Source organism: Sphaerodactylus townsendi, linkage group LG01, assembly GCF_021028975.2.
Source record: "Sphaerodactylus townsendi isolate TG3544 linkage group LG01, MPM_Stown_v2.3, whole genome shotgun sequence".
Taxonomy (NCBI): domain Eukaryota; kingdom Metazoa; phylum Chordata; class Lepidosauria; order Squamata; family Sphaerodactylidae; genus Sphaerodactylus; species Sphaerodactylus townsendi.
This window is the reverse complement of record NC_059425.1, coordinates 6,058,241-6,076,244: the sequence shown is the minus strand read 5'-3', so window position 1 is coordinate 6,076,244 and position 18,004 is coordinate 6,058,241. Positions and strand designations below refer to the sequence as shown.

General features: G+C 49.2%; 3 protein-coding genes across 3 annotated transcripts in view; all 3 read right to left on the bottom strand.

The window, feature by feature from the left end:
- Nucleotides 1–4,917, bottom strand: part of LOC125440286 (zinc finger protein 557-like) — a 15,995-nt gene extending 11,078 nt beyond the window's left edge. Inside the window, exons 1-2 of the mRNA XM_048510032.1 lie at nt 4,727–4,917; nt 4,447–4,532 (exon numbers count right to left, since the gene is read on the bottom strand). Of these exons, the coding sequence (XP_048365989.1) occupies nt 4,447–4,532; nt 4,727–4,763 (123 nt within the window). The 5' untranslated portion in view covers nt 4,764–4,917. The remainder of the gene's footprint in view (nt 1–4,446; nt 4,533–4,726) is intronic.
- LOC125440166 (zinc finger protein 91-like) overlaps nt 1–8,270 on the bottom strand; it is a 183,782-nt gene extending 175,512 nt beyond the window's left edge. The window contains exons 1-2 of the mRNA XM_048509834.1: nt 7,957–8,270; nt 7,239–7,241 (exon numbers count right to left, since the gene is read on the bottom strand). Coding sequence (XP_048365791.1) covers nt 7,239–7,241; nt 7,957–8,038 — 85 coding nt within the window. The 5' untranslated portion in view covers nt 8,039–8,270. The remainder of the gene's footprint in view (nt 1–7,238; nt 7,242–7,956) is intronic.
- Nucleotides 1–18,004, bottom strand: part of LOC125440096 (zinc finger protein 91-like) — a 43,522-nt gene that overhangs the window by 15,520 nt on the left and 9,998 nt on the right. Inside the window, exons 5-6 of the mRNA XM_048509671.1 lie at nt 9,611–9,813; nt 8,438–9,445 (exon numbers count right to left, since the gene is read on the bottom strand). Coding sequence (XP_048365628.1) covers nt 8,438–9,445; nt 9,611–9,813 — 1,211 coding nt within the window. The remainder of the gene's footprint in view (nt 1–8,437; nt 9,446–9,610; nt 9,814–18,004) is intronic.

Below are 18,004 nucleotides of genomic sequence, written 5' to 3'. Positions count from 1 at the left end.
TTTGCACCGGCTTCTGCGGGGCCGCTCGCACAGGGTCTGCTTGGGGTAGGCACAGGGTCTGCTTGGGGTAGGCACAGGGTCTGCTTGGGGTAGGCACCTGAATAAGTGAATCTTCAGACAACACACTTCTGCAGGGCCTGTGACAGTTGACAGGAGTGCCAAGTTGTGTCACAGTAATATGCTTGGAGTGGAGTTTGCACAAGACTCATTTGAATCTAGGGCTTTTATTGCCACTTTTAATCTGAGAACGGAGGTCATTTCTGAAGTACCCAATGCCCAAGTGGGCAGATTTGGATCCAGGAAGACCTAGAACAGCCCGGAAACCACACAGCACCCAAGACCTAGAACTGTTGCAAAATATCTAGCAATTGTGATCTTTTAAAAATCACATTAAAATCAGTTTTACTTGTTGACTGCAGAAGAACTGTGTGAGGGCCCCCTCTGCCAGTTATGCCTCGCAGGAGCTTGGCTACGCTTCTGGAACAAACAGGACATGATAATTGTGTCTTGTTTATTAGCTCTTTACTTCAGTCAGGTATTTAACAGGACTCCTGCAAGGTAGAACCTCTGCATCACACCAACCAACGCCTCTTGCCCTGCCTTCCTTTTATCCCTCCCAGGACATCTCCTCCCTCCCGGGAGCTCCCTGCTCAAGCTTTCTAGTGGCCTTCAGCCTTCCTGGCCCTCCTCCATGATTGCAGCCTGGCTAGAGCTGTGCTGGCCCGGCCCCACTAAGACTGCTGTGGGCTGTTGACTGCAGCCTGGCTAGGGCTTTGCCTCCTCCATCCTGTTCCCTGGAACTCCTGAGGCATGCTCTTGGTATTGAGGCTCTCCTGTGATTACAAAGAGGAGAAGAGCAGAGTCCTGTGGGGACATTTGGCCCCCCACCCCCATCTCTCTTTGAGGGCATCCTGGAGCCAGAGGGGCTGACTTCACTGGCAGGGGGCTAGCTGCCTTGTGAGGAAGAGGCCAGCAATGTCTACATGGTAACTGACATGGGAAATTCACGGCCCAGTTTTGTGTCAGAGTTCCTGCTTGGCCTTCTCTGCTCCTGCCAGTTTAGAAGAGGAGGGGGTGGGTCACCATGGGCAGTCTTGAAATCTAGCAGCACAAAAATGCCCCTTTTTTCTTCTTTCTATAACATCTGTGGATCCTACCGTTCCTTCCTCTTTTTCTTCTTTGGGGATCCGTTAGTAGGACGCCATCTATATATTTGACTGATCGCTGCTTTTAATGGGGTGATTTTAACATTGTTAGAGCCACTGTTTAATGTTTATTTAATCCAATTTGATACTACTGATTTTATTGTGTGCTCTATTTCTATGTTTTGTTCACCGCCCTGAGCCCTTCGGGGGAGGGCGGTTTATAAATACAATTAATAATAACAACAACAACAACAACAATAATGAAGGACAAGGAGCCCGATCCTCCAATCCTTGGAACAGAAGGAACCATCGCTTTCTACTTATGCATGTCTGAGCAGTAACCCCCTCCTTTTACCTGAGCTGGTCGCATGGCGGCTCTCTTCCTTTCACCAAGCGCAGGAGATGGTGGAGAAGGCATCAAATATGTCTTTTCACTCTTGCCTGGGAGGGGGAGAAATGAAAGGGGTGGGGGATTCCTTTTTTGGCACTACAAACGTTTCCTGTGCCAGTTTCTCGAATGACCCTCTCTCCATAATGGCTTCAGGGCACAACTGAGGGGACCACCTTTGATCTAGGAAGATTCCGGAGTGTTTGACCCATCATCTGAGCCACTCTATTTGGGGGTGGTCCTACATTCATTCACCCTCTTCAAGCTATTTCCTTCCAACCTCTTCACATCCACTCCGGGGAAAAGATTTGCTGACCCTGGCTGAAGCCACCCCACTCAGTAGCTATGCCCCACATGTAGGGGGCTATGCTGGTTTTGGGCAGGCAGCGTCCTGCGGGATGGAACGGTCTGCTTGATGTAAAGTTGCAGGTGACAGATGCCAGCTAGGAGTGACTATCTCCCCGCACCCAGAAAACTAACCATCCAAGGACATAGTTCCTACCCTCCCTGACTGGATGGCCATGATGCATTTCTGTGGTAGGGAAATGTTAACAGAGGGAAAAACGCATTCCTCCATCCACAGTCTCAGGTGAAGCTCCCTTGAATCCACGTGTGGAAAAAGCAGACAGAAAAGCCCTGATGTTTTTCCCGTCCACTCCACCATGTTCATCTCTGTGAGAACTCCCTCCTAGACATTTGGACCAGATGTCAGATTCTTGCACATGCCAGAGATGGGCGGTGCTTTTTCCCTGATGATCTCAAAGAGATCCAGCGACTGCATTTGATCATCTGCAAGGCAAAGGAAGAGCTCCTCCCCATGAATATGCAGCAGAGTAGAAAAAGAGCCCCCAGACAACAGGAAACTTACAAGAACAAAAGATCAGACTGTACGACCAGGAATACCAATCTCTCCTGAGTGCTGCACAAAGCTCCTGTTCCCCTTTGGGATCACACCCCCGAAATCTAGCCCTGCTGTATACTTAGAACAGCTTGTTAATTATAAGTGCAGATGGGTCATGACCAGAGCAAGGTGCAACTCATTCCCCTCTGTCTATCTTCAAGGTCGTTTCCTTAACATCCCACAAAGTGAGCGTTGCTGTCGGTACTGTCCCAACGCTATGGACTCAACCCCTCATATCCTGCTTTACTGTTCGAGGTATAATGACATTAGAACCGATCTGGGAGCTTTACTACCTCTAGAATTTATGTTTTTCTCAGACAAACAAAAAATGTCTCAGCTATTGAACAACCCTCATGTAGAAATTTCTGAAGCAGTTGCTACATGTTTAATCCATGTTCTACATGATATGTAACAATGATCCTGTTTTTGTATTTGGAATGTATGGTACTTCTGGTTTATGCCCGATAAAGGTTTTTGGATTGGACTGGATTAGAAGAAGAGTTTGGATTTATATCCCCCCTTTCTCTCCTGCAGGAGACTCAAAGGGGCTGACAATCTCCTTGCCCTTCCCCCCCTCACAACAAACACCCTGTGAGGTAGGAGGGGCTGAGAGAGCTCCGAGAAGCTGTGACTAGCCCAAGGTCACCCAGCTGGCATGAGTGGGAGCGTACAGGCTAATCTGAATTCCCCAGATAAGCCTCCACAGCTCAGCCGGCAGAGCTGGGAATCAAACCCGGTTCCTCCAGATTAGATACACGAGCTCTTAACCTCCTACCCCACTGCTGCTCCAGATTAGATACACGAGCTCTTAACCTCCTACGCCACTGCTGTTCTTGATTACAAGAACAAAGGAGAACAAAATGCAGGGGATGGGGCGGTGGGAGGGGAAAAGACCGGCGTGATCTCCCATCGTGGCTGTTTTGCGGACACAGTCCCGAGGCAATGGAGCTTCCGCATGGGAATTTCCCCCAGTTTTTGTGATCCAGAGTTACCACCACCCCCTGCCTCTATTCCACCAGGGCTTTTTTTTTTTTTTTTTAAGATTGGTTTATTAAGCCAGCTACTGAATACTGTTCCTTGGTACATACTGGTAGGCACAGAGTTACGAGATGAAAACTGTCAGCTTTTTTAAAAAGGAGGAAAGCCCCCCCACCCCCAAAACATTTTCCTGGAGGAAGGAAATATGGGAGCTGCCTTGGCAGGAGTGGGGAGGCCATCCAGCCTCTTTGCAAAAACCTCCAAACTTCCAAAGAAGGAGAATCCACCACTTTCCAAGGCAGCGAATTCCACAGTCAAACAGCCCTTATTGTCAGGAACTTCTTCCTTATGTTTAGGTGTAATCTCTTTTCTCATAGTTTGCATCCGCTACTCAGTGTTCTAGTCTCTGGAGCAGCAGAACGCAAGCTTGTTCCTTCTTGAACAGACATCTCTTCAAATATTTAAGCAGGGCTATCATGTCCCCCCTGAACCTTTCCTTCTCCAGACTCAACATGCCCAGCCCCCTAAACCTCTCCCCACAGGGCCTGGATTCTAGACCCTTTCGGTTGCCTTCCTCTGGACACGCTCCAGCTTGGCGAGATCCTTCCTGAATTGTGGTCACATTTAGCTTAATGTTAAGAGACAACAAATTAATAGTAGAACAACTTCAGAAAGAGGAGGGGAGTAGAGCCCTGTGGGGATATTTGCCCCCCCTCATCCCTCTTTGGGGGCATCCTGGAGCCAGAGGGGCTCTCTTTACTGGCAGGGGGCTAGCTGCCTTGTGAGGAAGAGATGTCCACGCAGTAACTGACATGGGAAATTCATGGCCCAGTTTTGTTTCAGAGTTCCTGCTTGGCCTTCTCTGTTCCTCCCAGTCTAGACCAGGGTAGGGGGTGGTGGTCACCATGGGCAGTCTCAAAGTCCAGCAGCACCAGAACCAAGGGCAAGGAGTCCGATCTTCCAAGCCCTGGAACAGAAGGAACCATCCCTGCCCTCTCGTGCATGCCTGACCAGGAAACAACTCCCCCCTTTACCTGAGATTGTTGCATGGCGGCTCTCTTCCTTTCGCCAAGCGCGGGAGATGGCGGAGGAGGCATCAAGTATGTCTTTTCACCCTTGCCTGGGAGAGGGAGAAATAAAAAGGGTGGGGGGTTCCTTCTTTGCGCGACAAACGCGTTTCCTGGGCCAGTCCCCTGAAAGACCCTCTCCCCATAATGGCTTCGGGGCCCAACTGAAAGGGACCCCCTTGGATCGAGGAAGGCTCCGGAGTGTTTGACCCTCCTTCCAACCTCTGGGGGGCAAAGAGTTCCTCACCCTGCCTGAAGCCACCCCGGGGGTGGGGGGGTTTCATAAGGCAGCCCCCTGAAGCGGCTCAGTTGCAGACTCCAGCTTGGCAGGAAAGCCAGAGATCGGAGGAGGGGCCCTGATGCTCCACAACCAGGTGGGGAAGGGGAGGAAAAAAGAGCACACGACCCCCTCCCCAGAAGCAGCCCCTCTTGGGCAAACCCCCCGGGCAGAGGGGGCTCCGACCCGAGCTCCGGTTCCCCAAAGACAAAATCGCACGGGGGGGTCGGGGGGTCGTTCAGGTCCGAGGAAAACCTGCTGGGGTGTCGGCTGCCCCCCTGGCTCCTGGGGGGGGGGGTCCCCCCTTCCTCGTTCCCCTCCCTGCTCTACGCGCCAGAGACGCTTCCTCGCCCGCCAGCTCAGCGGCGAGTGCCTTATCCGGGGGGCGACCCTGAAGCTCTGCCTGGCCCCTCGCCGGTGGTGGGGAGGAGGAAGAGGAGGGGGGTCTCCTTATTTCGGGGGTCCAGCGCCTTCCCCACTTGATCCTCCCCCCTCTGTCCCAGCTCTCGGGGTCCTTTGGTCTGTGCCCTCCCCCCGCCTCACCCAAAGACTCCCCCTCCCTCCTCTCCTGCGTCTACTTTCGAAAAGCACCTCTGGGCCCCCCCCCCCCCCCCGCCGCCCTCCCCTCCCGCTCACCAGCTTCCCGCCCGCCCAGTCAAACGGCATCTCAGGGGGGTCCGAGGCTGCTTCCGGGAGTGGCCGGAAGTGACTCCCCCACCTTCCGGTGACCTTCTCTAGGACTGCGTCTCTCTCTCCCTTTACCCCTCGGAGGACTGCTGAGGGGGTCTGCGGGGGTGCAGCTGTGTCCAAGTTGGGGGGCATCTGGGAGGCCGACAGGAACGTCACTTTCTACGCGTGCGTGCGTGCGTGCATTATTCGTTTTCCCCGCTCTTCCACATATATATCTACTTTACATAATATAAATATAAGTATATATATACTTTATCACACTGGTGTCAAACACGCAGCCCTCCAGATGTCATGGACTACAGTTCATGGCTAATTGCTCGTGCCGGCAGGGGATGATGGGAACTGTAGTCCATAACATCTGGAGGGCTGCGAGTTTGACACCTATGCTCTATCATATTAGCCCTCCCTGTTGCAGAGGTTCGGGGCGGGTGAGAGGCCAGCTATTGCACCTAAAACTTCTGCTGTGTTTAATGTGTCCAAATGAAACGCCTCCAGATGGTCACAAGCAGAATAATCTCCCCGCTCAACAGATGACTGGGATGTATTGTGGGCCAAATTCAATAGGTTGTTATGGGCTTTCTGGGCTGTGTGGCTGTGGTCTGGTAGATTTTGTTCCTAATGTTTCGCCTGCATATGTGACTGGCATCTTCAGAGGTGTATCACAGTGTGTAACAGACTTCTCTCTGACTGCTCTGGTGGTCCTCCTCCTCAGCTGCTCTTGCTTAAGAACATAAGAACAAACCACCTGGATCAGACCAGAGTCCATCTAGTCCAGCTCTCTGCTACTTGCCAGGTGCCTTTGGGAGCTCACATGCAGGAGGTGAAAGCAATGGCCTTCTGCTGCTGCTCCCGAGCACCTGGTCTGCTAAGGCATTTGCAACCTCAGATCAAAGAGGATCAAGATTGGTAGCCATAGATCGACTTCTCCATAAATCTGTCCAAACCCTTTTTAAAGCTATCCAGGTGAGTGGCCATCACCACCTCCTGTGGCAGCATATTCCAAACACCAATCACACGTTGCATGAAGAAGTGTTTCCTTTTCTTAGTCCTAATTCTTTCCCCCAGCATTTTCAATGTATGCCCCCTGGTTCTAGTATTGTGACAAGAAGCAAACCTTTATTGGCATAGACAGCAGTACAACAATAATAAAAACAGATTAAAAAGCATATACAATACAGGATATACATGTTAGGACGAAGGAAATCTACTGGCATTTAGTAATTTCCAGGAGAAAGTCTGGGGGGAGCACGTTATCTTGGCTGCGGTGATTAGGGTAGAGAACTCTCTATCCAATAGTTGACCTTTTAATTTCCTACAAGCTTCTGAATAGGACAAAGGGCAAAGTGAATCCACTGACAGTCCGATAGAGGCAATTTTTTCTTCAATTATGGAAAACCAGGGGTTGGAATGGGTGTCAGAGAGCAGACGGTGGACCAGGGAATTACAGTCTGAGAGAAAATGAATTCGCAGCCAGAATCTAAAAGTCCTCAGCCAAGCGGCTGATTCCAAGGAGTTTTGACCTAACTCCAGACAAAGGGCTGCATAGGGCACACAATTTGGGAGTCCAGTTATCTTGTGAAAAATTTGGATTGAAGATAATTCAAGGAGTGGTTAATAGCTTGAATCCAAATTGGGACTCCGCAAAGCAATCTCGAGGCGACTTTGGCATTGAAAAATTTGAGGGCAGAATAACGATCTAAAATACCAGCACCAACATTGATGCCCGTGGTCTGGATCTTCAAATGTTCCTTCTCCTCTGGAAGGGCACCTCCAAGACTTTGATTTGTACTACTTCCTCCTGCAGAAATCATTGTTCAATCATATTCCCAGAGATCTGCTTTTAACCAGGCAGGAGTCTTTGTCATGCTCTACTTCAATTCCAAATGGTAAATGCTCATTGGAGGATTTGGAGCTGTTTTCCAGTAGGTGCCAAGAAGAATTACCTTTTCCACCCAATGCCAATCATGAGCCACTTCATAGAGTTCTTGTCTGTTTTAAAAGAGGACATTTCGGGGAAAAAACTTTCCGCTCTGGGAGAAATGCCAGCTGCCAGGTTCTGCGATGAGTCAGATGTGGGACAGCAGATCTTGTGGCCCATGGGGCTTTGGGGGTGACATTTGGGAGTGACAAAAGGATCGGCCCCCGGAGGCCCTGTTCTGTGTGACCCATTGACATGTGGGGGCAATACATAAAAGGCCAACAGCTTTCCATACTTTCCTTGATTGACACTCTGGGTTGGATCTCAGGGAATAAATAGTACCACTGTATCAGTTTGCATTGCTCAGACCTCACCTGGAACACTGCATCCAATTCTGAGCACCACAATGCATGAAAAATATTGAAGTGTGTCCAGAGGTGGATGACTAAATTGCAGCAGAGAATGGAGACTATTTAGCTGTATTTACTATGATTTCCTCCATGTGATTTATTTGATGATAAGTAAGGTATGAAAGCCAGTTGAAACTTTTTTCACACTCCAGGCATTTGTATGGTTTCTCCCGTGTGAATACTTTGATGGGAAGTAAGATTTTCTCTCTGACTGAAGTCTTTTCCGCACTCTAAGCATTTATATGGGTTCTGCCCGGTATACATTTTTTGACAGAAAGTAAGGTTGTGCAAATTCTCTGATGTAAATAAAGTAAGATGGGCTGTGACTGAAGGCTTTTTCGCACTACAATCATTTGTATGGTTTGTCCCCTGTGTGAATTCTTTGGAGGGAAGTAAGACATCTACTTGACTGAAGACTTTTCCACTCAGGAAGCATTTATATGTTTTCTCCGTGTGAATACTTTGATGGGAAGTAAGCTTTACTCTATCACTGAAGTCTTTTTCACACTCCACGCATTTATATGGTTTCTCTCCTGTATGGATTCTCTGATGGGAAATAACTCTTCCACTCCAACTGCAGCTTTTCCCACAGACCAGGCATTTGTATGGTTTTTCGCATGTGAATTCTTTGATGGGAAATAAGGCTTCGACTCTGACTGAAACCTTTTCCACACTCTGGACATTTATATGGTTTCTCCCCTGTGTGAATTATTTGATGGGAAGTCAGGTGTCCCCTCTTACGGAAGCTTTTCCCACACTCCAGGCATTTGTATGGTTTCTCCCCTGTGTGAATTCTCTGATGTGAACTAAGATTGGTGCTGTGACTGAAGGTTTTTCCACACTCCAGGCATTTGTATGGTTTCTCCCCTGTGTGAATTGTTTGATGGGAAGAAAGACTTCTGCTATGACTGAAGGCTTTCCCACACTGCAGGCATTTATATGATTTCTCTCCTGTGTGGATTCCTTGATGGGAAGTAAAGTTTCCACTCCGATTGAAGCTTTTCCCACAGACCAGGCATTTGTATGGTTTCTCCCCTGTGTGAATTCTCTGATGTACAGTAAGACTTGAGCTATGACTGAAAGCTTTTCCGCACTCCAAGCATTTATATGGTTTCTCCCCTGTATGAATTCTTTGATGGGAAGTTAGGTCTCCACTGTAATGGAAGCTTTTTCCACAGTCAAGGCATTTATATGGTTTCTCCCCTGTGTGAATTCTCTGATGTGCAGTAAGACTTGAGCTGTGAATGAACGTTTTTACACACTCCAGGCATTTATATGGTTTCTCCCCTGTGTGAATTCTTTGATGGGAAGTAAGACTTGTGATGCAACTGAAGACTTTTCCACACTCCAAGCATTTGTATGATTTCTCCCCTGTGTGAATTCTCTGATGTGCAGTAAGACTTGAGCTGTGACTGAAGGTTTTTCCACACTCCAGGCATTTATATGGTTTCTCCCCTGTGTGAATTGTTTGATGGGAAGTAAGACTTGTGCTGCGACTGAAGGCCTTTCCACACTCCAGGCATTTGTATGGTTTCTCTCCTGTGTGAATTCTTTGATGGGAAATAAGGTGTCCACTCTTATTGAATCCCTTTCCACACTCTAAGCATTTATATGGTTTCTCCCTCGTGTGAATTGTTTGATGGGAAGTGAGACTTGTGCTGCGACTGAAGGCTTTTCCACACTGCAGGCATTTATATGATTTCTCCCTTTTGTGAATTGTTTGATGTGAAGTAAGACTTCTGCTGTGACTGAAGGCTTTTCCACACTCCAGGCATTTGTATGGCTTCTCTGTGTGAATTCTTTGATGGGAAGTAAGGCCTCCACTCTGAATGAAGCTTTTTCCACACTCCAGGCATTTATATGGTTTCTCCCCTGTGTGAATTCTTTGATGGCAAGTAAGGCTTCCATTCTGACTGAAACTTTTTCCACATTCCAGGCATTGATATGGTTTCTCTCCTGTGTGAATTCTTCGATGGGGGGTAAGGTTTCTACTCGCACTGAAGTGTTTGCCACACTCTGGACATTTATAAGGTTTCTCCCTTGTGTGAACTCGTTGATGAGAAATATGGCTGGTCTCCTGTGTGTGACTTGTTTTATAAGAAGTTATCTTTTTTTTCTCCTCAACTCTCTTTGCACATTTCAGGGATTTAAGGATTTTCATTCGGTTACGTTCACTGCAATGGACCTTTTTATCTGAAAGCCTTTCCCCAGTTGCAGCGTCCTCATTCGTATTGTATTTTTCGTGAATTTTATCAAATAGTGCCATTTCATGAGAATCGTCCCCCTGGAAAGGACCAGAATTACTTCTCTCTTTAGTTGGCTGTTTTCCTTCTTTCTTTTTCAGGGCACCAGAATATTCAGTGCTGTCTTTTCCATCTGAATATGTCACTCCTTTTCCATTCACACAGTGCTCTTTCATTTCATATGTCGGATCACACACTTCCCGTGTGGAAAGGGAAAATAATTGCGGCATGAACTCTATGAAACAGAACACAGTTTGAGTGTTATAGACTGAACTAAATTAACTGCTGTACATAATGCAAGAATTCAAAGGCCAGGAGTCTGAAAACCATTTCCAAAGTCCTGGAGGGTAATGTGGTCATACGAAATACCACACAGAATGGAGAATAGGATTTCATCAGGACAGTTACTGGCAGAGAGATCCTTCACTGACCTAAACTGAAAATCAAAACATCAGCCCCAAAATGTAACCACAGGCCTATAACTTTGTTATTAGGCAACGATGAAGGTCGTCAGGGAGATATGATTGAACTGGGGCTCTGCGATAAAGGCAATGAAAATTTGTGGGGTTTGGCTAGAACATGAATAACCTGCCCTCCAATCCTCAAAAAAGCCCCCCAGAAGTTGTTTAAGCCACATCCTCTCCCCAACCTTTCAATATAATGAAGTAACAAGGATCCCCCAACGACTCTAACTCCAACCTCTCTCCTACTTTTTAAAATTTTAGTTAAACCTGGGAAGAAAGTAGAAATGGAAAATGATTACAGAAATGGAATGGGAAAATTAGAGGGTCTCAGTTATATTCAGATCAATCCTGGAAATAACGTCATCATACCTTCCCTATAACCTCATCTCCCTAGTCGGCCACTCTATTTGGCAGAGACCAACTTATTGGTGATCTGCGACCCCTCTATGATGCGGCTGGCCTCCACCCAGGCCAGGGCCTTTAGTGTCTTGGCCCCAGCCTGGTGGAACATTCTGCCTCCAACCATCCGAGCCTTGCGGGATCTTAAGCAGTTCTGTAGGGCCTGCCAAATGGAGTTGTTCCACTAGGCCATGGGGGAGGGGGGGGCAGCTGCTGAAGTGAGTGCCTTCCCTGGGGTGAGGGTGGGTTGTAGGTTTTCTGATCACTCAGGAATTAGGCTGTTTTTGCCATCTATGGATTGTTTTAATTAATCTGTATGTTTTAATAGGTTTACTGTTTTTATGTTGTTTTATCAGATGTTGTCCACCGCCCAGAGCCCTTCGGGGGTGGGCGGTATATTAAATACAAACAAACAATAAATACATTAACTAACCTCAGAAAGATGCAGACTGCAGCCTCTCTCAAAGGTCATATATTCCCCCAGAGTCTGTGCTACATCCTACCAGTTTAAGCGTGACCAGGTTCTTCCTTTTACTTGACAGGTGATTCTTCTGTCCCCTGCCCTCGCCTGTCAGAACTTCTGCTATGCAACCCACCAACAGCTCACACCACCTTTGCACGTTCCTTTGTTTAGTAAACCTGCTTCATTCATCTATGATATTGACAACTGGAGATGAATCCTGGCGAAGGCTTGAAAAGTACCGAGAAAGCAAGGATTGCCTCTGCAAGATGTGGGGTTTTATAGTGCTGTGCTATCATGTTGGGAAATCTCTATGTGCCAGGCTGCTCAGAACCGCTGACAACTCTGTTGTGAACCGAGGGGAGAAGAAGGTGAAATGCACTAGTGTGAGTGCTCTCTGGAATTGCTCTGAGAGAAAATGCATGCTTTCCATGTGCCAAGACCAGTGCCTGGCATCTCCATTTAAAGGGGTTTCAGGTGCCTGGGAAACAGCCCTGCCATAGGGCCAAGGTCACTCAGGGGGGACAGGGAATAAGTGATCTGACTTGGTACAAGGAAGCTGGCTCTTTTCATAGTTTCCAGATCTACAGCCCCCATTTCAGCATTCACATCTCATTCAAGCTCAAAAGGAAGAGAAGATCAAACAGTGATGATAATCCTCACAGAAATCCACCCGCTCTTAAAAGGAAGCACAGGCAAAGTACAGTCCCGAGGAACACATAGTAGCTACCTGTCAGTTCCTCCTCTTCATCAAAAATCCCAAGAAACATCTCTTCTTCCTCTTCAAGCTGGGAGATGAGCTCAGGCTTAGCAATCAGGGGACCTTGTAATCAGGGGGAAAACACAACCACCACCAAAATTATAACTCTTCTAAGTCCAAATAAATTCCTCAATCCCAAGTGAGGATGACAGCCCATCCAGAAATACACAATAAGTAAGTATTAGGAATGGGATGAGGGACAGTACAGAGCAAAGAATCGTCCATCCAGCAGTTCTGTGGCTGCTCCCTGTCAAACTGAGAAGGAAACTGTGATGGATTCCAGGGGATGCTTGTGATTGGGTGGCAACTAAAGAGTCAGTTTTTTGTCAGTGCTGTGGGAACTGAAAGGGAGTTCTGCAGCAGGGTGAGCTAAGGAGTGGCTGCATTAGGGAATTGCTCTGTTCTTTTGGTGCAAAGCTTACTTTTTGTGAGGGCAGACAAGAGTGACCTATTCTGAGTTCCCAGTAATACAGCAGTGGTACGCCAAAGCACACCAGTGGCTGTTTTTATCTCTGAGGGAAATCTACTAAGGAAGAATAAGGAGGAAATGCTCATAAAGGACTGTGGCCCTTCACAGAGAAGGGAGTGAATTGTATTCTGTAGGGGCGCAGAAGGAAGAAAATACTACTCATAAACCTTAGTGGGTTCAGATTGTCCTAGGCAGCGTGCAGAAATCCTGCTAAAAACATCTGTTACCTGAGTGTAAAGTTGTCTTCTCAGAAATGAGAATAGACAAGGAGAACTGTAGTAGCAACTGAAAAGCTTTTAAAACACCTGACTGGTTTACGTAATTGCAAAGACCTAAGAAATAAAACAGCTTCAGAATAACCGAAAAGACAATCTGTGGAATAAGTCATAATTTCTTTTCATATAGTGCACCAACTTAATTGCTTTATTCTTGTTATTTTTGCTTTGACAAATATCTTCCTTGTTTTTAAATGAATCTCATCTAGTTCATATTTTTCAACTTCTAAAAAGTCTCCTGTGCCTGTTTGTTTTCCGACTAGGAAAGGAGGTTTGATTTTAAACTAGCAACACTCTCTGACAAATTGGGAAGTGCCTGGAATCTGAGCTAAAGGAGCCCATTTATATTTATTTTTAGTAAAGCGTGGGAAAACAGTGAAATTACAGCCAAATACATTCTTCACATGCTACGCTTTTCAACAGAAGCTACCAGGAAGGGCTGCTCAGAGTTTAAAGGTCAGGCACATGACATTTTGGAGGGAAAAGCCTCCGCAGGGCACTGGTGGGCAGAGGGTGTGTTGCAGAAATGCAGCTGTAAAATCAGTCATGGGCAAAGAAGCCAGCAGAGTTCCCTCCATAGAAGAATAAGAGTTTGGATTTATATCCCCCCTTTCTCTCCTGCAGGAGACTCAAAGGGGCTGACAATCTCCTTGCCCTTCCCCCCTCACAACAAACATCCTGTGAGGTAGGTGGGGCTGAGAGAGCTCCGAGAAGCTGTGACTAGCCCAAGGTCACCCGGCTGGCGTGTGTGGGAGTGTACAGGCTAATCTGAATTCCCCAGATAAGCCTCCACAGCTCAGGCGGCAGAGCTGGGGATCAAACCCAGTTCCTCCAGATTAGATACACGAGCTCTTAACCTCCTACGCCACTGCTTAGCCACCTCTTAGTTCAGGCAGTCCCCACCTTGACTAAGCATTCCGCTGTGTCAAGGGGATTGTATCTATGTGATTGAGATGCATTCCTAACTCAATGTAATGGATTAAACCTATCAATCAATGCTGCTAAAAGATATATGTAACCAGCCTGCTATATGTTACCATTGCCCTTTGAAACATTCTTTCCTCCATCTTTACTTAATGGCTTGATATGCTTTGTAGATAACTAGGCTCCCTCTGACACCCTGGTCCCATGAGAAGCAGAGCTGCATCTGTTATCTCGTTGGGGCAGGAGGCCAGGTGGCTCTCTCTGACTATCTGCCGCTCACCTTGGGGCACTTCAGCTCTCGGGACTGTTTTTCACAGTTTATGGGAAAGCGGGAAGGGGGACTTGCAATGGGATAAAGGGGATGGGGAAAGCCCGGTTTGTCAGAATTGGTTTTGCAGAGCTTTTGTGCTTCAATACCTCATCCATAAACGCGACTGATCAATACTACAGAGTCCGTTGATTGACTTAAGATTCGAGACTTAACACCCTGGAAACTTTTCTGATGTCGTTTGAGGTGGTCCAACACAGGACTGCCAGGCAGGGGCTTCCTCTCTGCAATGTACCCCCAGAAGGCATCCCAAATCAGAGGAAGGATCATGGAGGGTAGTAGAGATCTGCTATTGGGATCAGTGCATGAGAAAGGGATCCTCACCCAGAGAAGACACATTCCAAAAGTTCTCCAGCATGACTTCCTTGTACAGCCCCCTTTGGGGGGGCCGCAGCAGGGCCCATTCCTCCTTGGTGAAATGCACGGCCACCTCTTCAAAGGACACCCCACCCTGCAAGGAGGAAGAGGAAAAAACATTTCTCTACATCAGTGGAAAGCTGATCTGTGGGCAGGATATCCAAAAGCAGAGAAATTGTGATGGATTCCTGGGTAAATCTGCTCCTGATAGAAGGAACAATGGGTTTGCTGATTTAATTCATAAGCCAAATTATATGGTTTTAAGGTAGGTTTATTAACTGCTCTAGCTAGCAAACATCTTGCTTTCTGATGTAGGGGTGAGCCAGCTTAACCCAGCAGAGCCTCAGACAGAGCACAGGAATGCCTGCGCCATCTGTGGCCCTCTGGGCAGGTGAGCTCACCTGTCTCAAGACCCCCATGACTCACGGTCATGGGATGCCCTGGATAAAGGGACAAAAGGTACATACCCCCAGGTATGGATTAAGCCCGGACAGGAACGTTTCCTCCCGCACGTACGCAGCCCCCATGAGTCATGTACTGTACAATGTTCTCCCACTCTCCCGCCCTCTTGGAAAACCCTAATAAAAGGTGCCAGGGACCAGAGCTCGGCAGATTAGCTAGATTGGCCTGCCGCTGGCTTCTCTCCACCGGACCCTGATATCGCTGCGTCTCGCCTATTCCTTGCGTCGCACATAACGACTTCATGTCTACTTTTCTACTTATCTTCGGTGGGTCAAACAAATTCCTGGAGTGAGCATTTATAACAAGGAGGGGGGTGGAACAGGCTGCCGGGTGCTGGGAAGCATCCCCACCCCTGGACGCATTGTAGAGGTCTATGTCTCTATTTTACTAATGTGTTAATTTTAGGAATTATGTATTTTATTTTGTAATGCCGTCTCAGGCACTGGTTAATGTGAAGGTTTTAAATTGTATGTCGTTTTATCTTATGTTTCTGTCTACGGCTCAAGACTTTTGGTCATAGAGTCACAGAGTTAGAAAAGACCACCAGGGAAATTCTGTCCACCCCCCCTGCCATGCAGGAACTCACAGTTAAGGCACTCCTGACAGATGGTCCTCCAGCCTCTTTTTAAAAACCCCCAAAGGAAATTCCACCACCTTCAAGGCAGCGAATTCCACTGTGAAACAGTCCTTACCATCAGGGACTTCTTCTTAATCTTTAGGTGGAATCTCTTTTCTCACAGTTTGAATCCGTTACTCTGCGTTCTAGTCTCTGGAGCAGCAGAAAACAAGCTCGTTCCCTCTTCAACGTGACATATCTTCAAATACTTAAGCAGGGCTATGATGTCACCCCTTAACCTTTCCTTCTCCAGACTAAACATTCCCAGCCCCCTAAGCCTCTCCTCACAGGACATGGATCCTGGACCCCTTCGGTTGCCTTTCTTTGGACCTCCTCCAGCTTGTCAATATCCTTCCTGAATTGTGGTCACATGAGCTTAATATTAAGAGACAGCAAATTAATAGTGGGACAGCTGCACAAAGGCAAGGGGAGCAGAGCCCTGTGGGGACATTTGGCCCCCCACCCCCATCCCTCTTTGGGGGCATCCTGGAGCCAGAGGGGCTGTCTTCACTGGCAGGGGGCTAGCTGCCTTGTGAGGAAGAGGCCACAGATGTCCACACGGAAACTGACTTGGGAATTTCATGGCCCAGTTTGGTTCATAGTTCCTGCTTGGCCTTCTTCGCTCCTCCCATGCTAGAAAAGGGAAGGGGGGTCACTATGGGCAGTCTTGAAATCTAGCAGCACCAGAACCAAGGGCAAGGACCTTGATCCTCTGAGCCCTGGAACAGAAGGAACCATCCCTGCCCTCCCATGCATGTCTGACCAGTAGACCCCTCCCTCCTTTACCTGAGCTGGCTGCATGGCGGCTCTTTTCTTCTTGCCAAGTGCAGGAGATGGCGGAGGAGACACCAAATATGTCTTTTCACTCTTTGTCTGGGAGGGTGAGAAGTAAAAGGGGTTAGGATATTCCCTTTTTGCACTACAAACACATTTCCTGTGCCAGTCCCTCAAGTGACCCTCTCTCCATTATGGCTTCAGGGCACAACTGAGGGGACTACCTTTGATAGAGGAAGGGTTCGAAGTGTTTCTCCCACTGAGCCCCCCTATTTGGGGGGAGGTCCCACATTCATACACCCTCCTTTCAACCTCTGCACATCCACTCCGGGGTAAAGAGTTCCTGACCCTGCCTGAAGCCACCTTAGGGGGGGGGTTAAATTGGCAGTCCCCCTGAAGAGGCTCAGCTGCAGACTCCAGCTTGGCAGGAAGGCAAGAGATCAGAGGAGGGGCCCCGATGCTCCACAACCACGTGGGAGGGGGAGGAAAAAAGGCACACAGGCCCCTTCTGAGAAGCATCACCTCTTGGGCAAACCCCCTTGGCAGGGGGGGGTCTCCCATTCCTGATCTGGTTCCCCAAAGACAGACGTGCAGGAGAGGGGCGGGGGGGGGGATCTGCTGGGGATGTGGGCTTGCCCCCTGGCTCCTTGGCGGGGCCTCGTTTCCCTTCCTGTCGGGGCACCAGGGGCACCAGAGACGCCTCTTCGCCTGCCAGTTCAGCAGCGCTGGCCTCGTGGGGGGGGGGGGCACACCTTGCAGCTCTTCCTCACCCGTGGCTGGTACGACCCCCGCCCCCGCTCGGATTCCCGAGGGGGGAGGGAGTGGGGAGCCCTTAAACCAGAAACTCCCCTTTGTTGAACGGCAGCTGCAGGCTCTGCGCCCCCGCCCCTCCAGGAACTCGAACTCTGCCCCCAAGAGGGGGAGGGGGGCAGAGCCTGACCCGGGGCTGGTGGGGAGGAGGAGGAAGGGGGGGTCTCCTTATTTCGGGGTCCAACGCCCCACAGCCCCCCTTCCCCACTTAATCTTCCGCCTCCCTCGGGGTCCTTTGGGCAGCACCCCCCCCCCGCCTCTGCCCTACTCAATGTCTCCCCCCTGGGCGCCCCTCCTCCTCTTGAAAAGCGCTCCTCCAGCCCCTCGAGACTCCCCGGGCGCCGAGTTCGGATCCCGCCTCCAGCCCTCCTCGCGGCTCCTCCGCACTAAAGGGACCCTCCCCCTCGGCTCTTGCACCGCATCCCTAACCCCCCCCCCCCCACACACACACACACACACACTCTGCCTCCCCAACCCTACCCGCCCCCCACACACACACACAGCCTCCCCAAGCCCCGCCCACCGGCTTCCCGCCTGGCCGTTCAACCGGCATCTCGGATGAATCCAGGGCTGCTTCCGGGAGTAGCAGGAAGTGGCTCCCCCACCCTCTCTCTCTGCGTCTTCTCTAGGACCGCGTCTCTCTCTCCCTTTAACCCTCAGAGAGCCGCTGCCGGGGGCTGCGGGGGTGGGGGGGGCGGTGTCCAAGTCCCTGGGAGGCCGACAGTGATTTCACTCTCTGTGCATGATGGGTGGGTGGATGGATGGGTGGGTGGGTGGATGGAGATGGATGGAGATGGGGATGGATGGATGGATGGATGGATGGATGGATGGATGGATGGATGGATGGATGGATGGATGGATGGATGGATGGATGGATGGATGGATGGGG